The 4,218-nt window shown below is 40.5% G+C and overlaps 1 protein-coding gene across 1 annotated transcript; it reads left to right on the forward strand.

Annotated features, from left to right (window-relative positions):
• Positions 1–1,546: 1,546 nt before the first annotated feature.
• Positions 1,547–3,255, forward strand: LOC105038080 (E3 ubiquitin-protein ligase PUB23-like). The gene has a single exon (XM_010913768.4). The coding sequence runs from the start codon at positions 1,820–1,822 to the stop codon at positions 3,071–3,073; it is 1,254 nt and encodes a 417-aa protein (XP_010912070.1). The 5' UTR covers positions 1,547–1,819; the 3' UTR covers positions 3,074–3,255.
• Positions 3,256–4,218: the final 963 nt, after the last annotated feature.

The following is a 4,218-nucleotide window of genomic DNA, read 5'->3' on the forward strand; positions in this document are numbered from 1 at the left end:
ATATAGAATAGATATTAATAAATTAATAAAATAAAATATATTTTTTTAAAAAAATTGCAATCCATACATGATGTAGGGTTATAAATTAGTTTAAATTATTTTTTAATTATTTCAGATAAATACATTATGAAGTGCGGATTTTGGAGAGTACAATATAATGCATGAGTTCCACCTTGCGCGGCTGGATTGCCTCAGTGTATGTTGATGTCACGGTGAGATGGCTTTGTAATATTATCTCCATTTTACGTACCGAGGAGGGTAACTATTATACCATTAATTTCAGTGAAATGCCCTCAAATATAATACGATAGACGCTGTACAAGAAGAGAGTATTCTAGTCCAGTTGGGAGATAGTTGGATGCACGTCATCACACTCGGCGTCCACACAATGGTCATCCCAATTCCCACTTTGGAACATGAAGCGACGTAACATATTAATTTTTCACATGCCTTAACTATGTTGAAAGTCAAAACCCAAAAGGACGGTGAGACGGATAGCTTATCCCCGGCTTGGTTAAAGTAAACGGCGTCGGCTTCTAGCCAACGTAGACCCAACTGGGGATCCCATCACCGCCGTTCTGACTCCATCTTCTCTGCCTCCCCATCATACCAAAGAAGAAATCAAACTCTAGTTCTTTATCGAATTCCAAACATCGAACTCGCGTAAAGATCAACCAGCATGAAGGAAGTTTTCCTTGGCGAGATAAGCATTCAATTAACAGTACTATAATTACATCTCCAGTTTAAATTACTTCCTCAAACATTTGGTTGGTTATAAGAATAGTAGTCTTTTTTGAAATATGAAAGGTTTTTTTTTTTTTTTTTATCAATGAAAATATGCAAGGTTGTTTTCATAAAATAATAATTTGAAAGAATTATTATTTTATAAAAGTCATGTCCTTCAAAATTTTGCTTAACCGACTAATGGACAAGTTCATTAGCAAGACATGCAATGACAACTGGTCATGGTCTTTTTTAGTTCCTTTTGCACCCTTCAATGTCCTATTGTTGATAAGGAGAAAACAAAATTTCTTATACCAAACTTCTGCTACTCAGCTCGTAGTTTTAGAATCTTCCTTTTTTTATTTTGATGCACATAATTTTGGAATCTAGCCACAACATGGTACCGAATGATGTGGGTCAAAGTTCATCCTTTCTCCATGGCGGTGCTTATATGCGAAAATTAGTAGACCAAGGAAGAACAGACGATAAAAAAAAAAAAAAAAAAAAAAAAAAAAAGGTATCAACGAGAAGGTCAAATAGAAAAAAAGTTCAGTGGATAAATACAAGGGGCATCCATGTTTAACTTGTCAACCCTTTTAGGCATATTCCCCTTCTAAGAAAGAATAAAATTGTACACAACCACACAAAATGCCCCACTAAAGTGTTGAAACTTCTTTCCCAGAACACCCTTCGCGTGGACTTTTTTTTTTTTTTTTGCCCCCGAGGGGTTTGAATGTTTCCATCTTCAACTCGTCCCTCTATAAAAAGAACTAATCTTTTTTCAACTCCCAACAAAATCCCTCAGCTTCCATCTCCCCAGAGACAACCGTCTTCCTTTCAGGTGCCTTCAATCTAAAAAAAGGCAGTCCCAAAATTTTCATCTCTCCCCCTCAGCTTCCCATTTCTCTTCTTAATCCATCCGTTTCAGCTTAACTATCAAGTATTCTGATCTCAGATTCTGGCTTTCAAATTTCTCATCTTCTCATCAACTAATTCCATCCTTTTAGCTCTAGCCGATCTCTTTGCATTTGAATTAGAATACCTCTTCCAATCTTATCTTTCCCCGGTGAAAACTCCATTCTTTTATCTGGTCTTAATGGCAGAGATCGAGATCCCATCTTACTTCCTTTGCCCTATCTCCCTCCAAATTATGAGAGATCCAGTAACTCTCCCAACCGGCATCACCTACGACCGCGACAGCATCGAGAGTTGGATATTCTCCGGCAAGCACAACACATGTCCGGTGACCAAACAGTCCCTGCCGGAGTGCGACCTCACCCCGAACCACACTCTCCGGCGACTAATCCAAGCATGGTGTGCTCTCAATCCATCGGACGGCATCGAACGGTTCCCGACACCAAAGCCGCCAATGGACAAGGCCCAAATCGCCAAGCTCATCGACGACGCCAGGCTGCCTCATTTGCAGCTCACTTCGCTTCGAAAGCTTAAAGACATTGTATCCGAGAGCGAGAGGAACAAGCGGTGTGTCGAGGCCACTCCCGGCGTGCTCGACTTCTTAGCTTCCATCATGAAGAAGAACAGCTCTACTCCAGGTGAAGAAGGAATACTGATCCGTGATGGTGCAGAGTCTACTACTGCCTGTGATGAAGCTCTTAGCATTCTTTACTTACTTCAAATCTCCGAGCAGCGCCTACGTGACTTCGCCGTCAAAAATGAAGCCATCATCGAGTCCTTAACATCCATTTTGCAGCAATCAAACTACCAATCGCGAGCCTACGCAACATTACTTCTCAAGTCCATTCTTGGAGTGATTGCACCGGCCAAGTTGGCTGGTGTTAGAGAAGAACTCTTCCAAGAGATTGTCAATGTGCTTCGTGATCGGATTTCGCACCGGGCCGGCAAGGCAGCATTGCAAGTCCTTTCTTTATTGTGTCGATGGAGAAGGAATCGAGTTAAGGCTGCTCATGCTGGTGCTGTGCCAGTCCTAATTGAGCTACTCCCAGATGAGAATGAGAAAAGAGTGTGTGAATTGGTGCTTGTGGTGCTGGCCTTGGTTTGCGGGTGCGCCGAAGGGAGGTCAGAGCTGGTCGGCCATTCAGCAGGCATCGCAATTGTATCGAAGAAGATACTAAGTATTTCAGAGGTGGCGAGCGAGGCGGCAGTGAGGATATTGAACTCGGTGGCAAAGTTCTCGGCGACAGCAGCTGTTCTTCAGGAGATGCTGCAGATTGGAGTGGTGTCCAAGTTGTGTCTGGTGCTCCAAATTGATTGTGGGATGAAGACCAAGGAGAAGGCTAGGGAGATCCTTAGGTTGCACTCAAGGGTCTGGAAGAAGTCACCTAGTTTGTCTCCTCAGTTCCTTATTTCATATCCTCCTTCATGCAGATAGATATAGATGAAAATAATATTGGGCTGCAAAGAGGCTACTCCAAATTTATGTTCATGATCATTTATTTAGTGGGCGTAAATTCATGCCCCTTAAGGCAAAAACAACACGATTTTTTCCCACCCGTTTCTTGTATATATACTGTGTAAGACCGTGAGTTATTATTGAGACAAAAAGAAGAAGAAAAGATGAAAGGTAAAATTTCCTCTCTTTAATTTTTTTTTCTTTTATTCAATTCATGTCCTCCAATTACTGTTATAAATTAGACATAGACGTATTGTGCTTATAATATGCTTGGTGCTTGTTTCGCTGGAATTCATGTACAATGAAGCTACCTGCATGTGAATGTGTGATATAAAATTCAAGTAAATTATTTGGGGGTCCCTGATGGGCTGGATCAAAACTTGCTTGGAGTGCTTGAAATGCTTGTTGACATGACTTTATATCGGAGGAAATAATCAAACGAAGAAGGCCCCAATCAGCAGGACCTCCTTTTGCCCCTTTTATTTGTCTTTGTTCATTGCCTCCACTGGATGACCTCGAATAATGTAATTTTATTATTTTATGAAATTAAGAAAGCATAATTGATTCATGCAAAGTTTAGTTGGTTGGTTACGCAATTTATTTCCCTTGAAAGCAGAATTAAGCAACTCATTCCTTCATACCAGTCATATGTCTCTGTTCTACTTACTGGACTGGATCATCAAAGGTATTGGCTGAATCAGAAATATGCCTGTGCGAGGAGCCAGACAAAGACATGACATGGAAGAAACTGATTTATTAGTTCAAAGTTCGAATATGGAAAGAATCTGGGGAGTAGGGCTTATCACCCTAAGGGAAATGAACATCTCCTTACTTTCCAAATGTTGGATCTTTCTCTAAACAAGATCATGATCCTGTCCTCTCTATGTCTAAAGACCAAAAAAAAAAAAAAAAAAAGGACAACATCTGAATCCTTTTGTGGAAGCCATAATTTTCGGAAGCAAGGCTGGTCCTAACAGTCGTACCTTTCGACTTAACAGCTAGAAAAGAGCCATAATTTTTTTCAAAAGGGTGTAGGAATTAATGTCTTTGATTGTCAAGCAATTTGGGACCCTGCTGTGCTGGACGTATATAGAAAGAACATTAATTTCTGGAGAAATATTTCT

Source organism: Elaeis guineensis, chromosome 1, assembly GCF_000442705.2.
Source record: "Elaeis guineensis isolate ETL-2024a chromosome 1, EG11, whole genome shotgun sequence".
NCBI classification, from domain to species: domain Eukaryota; kingdom Viridiplantae; phylum Streptophyta; class Magnoliopsida; order Arecales; family Arecaceae; genus Elaeis; species Elaeis guineensis.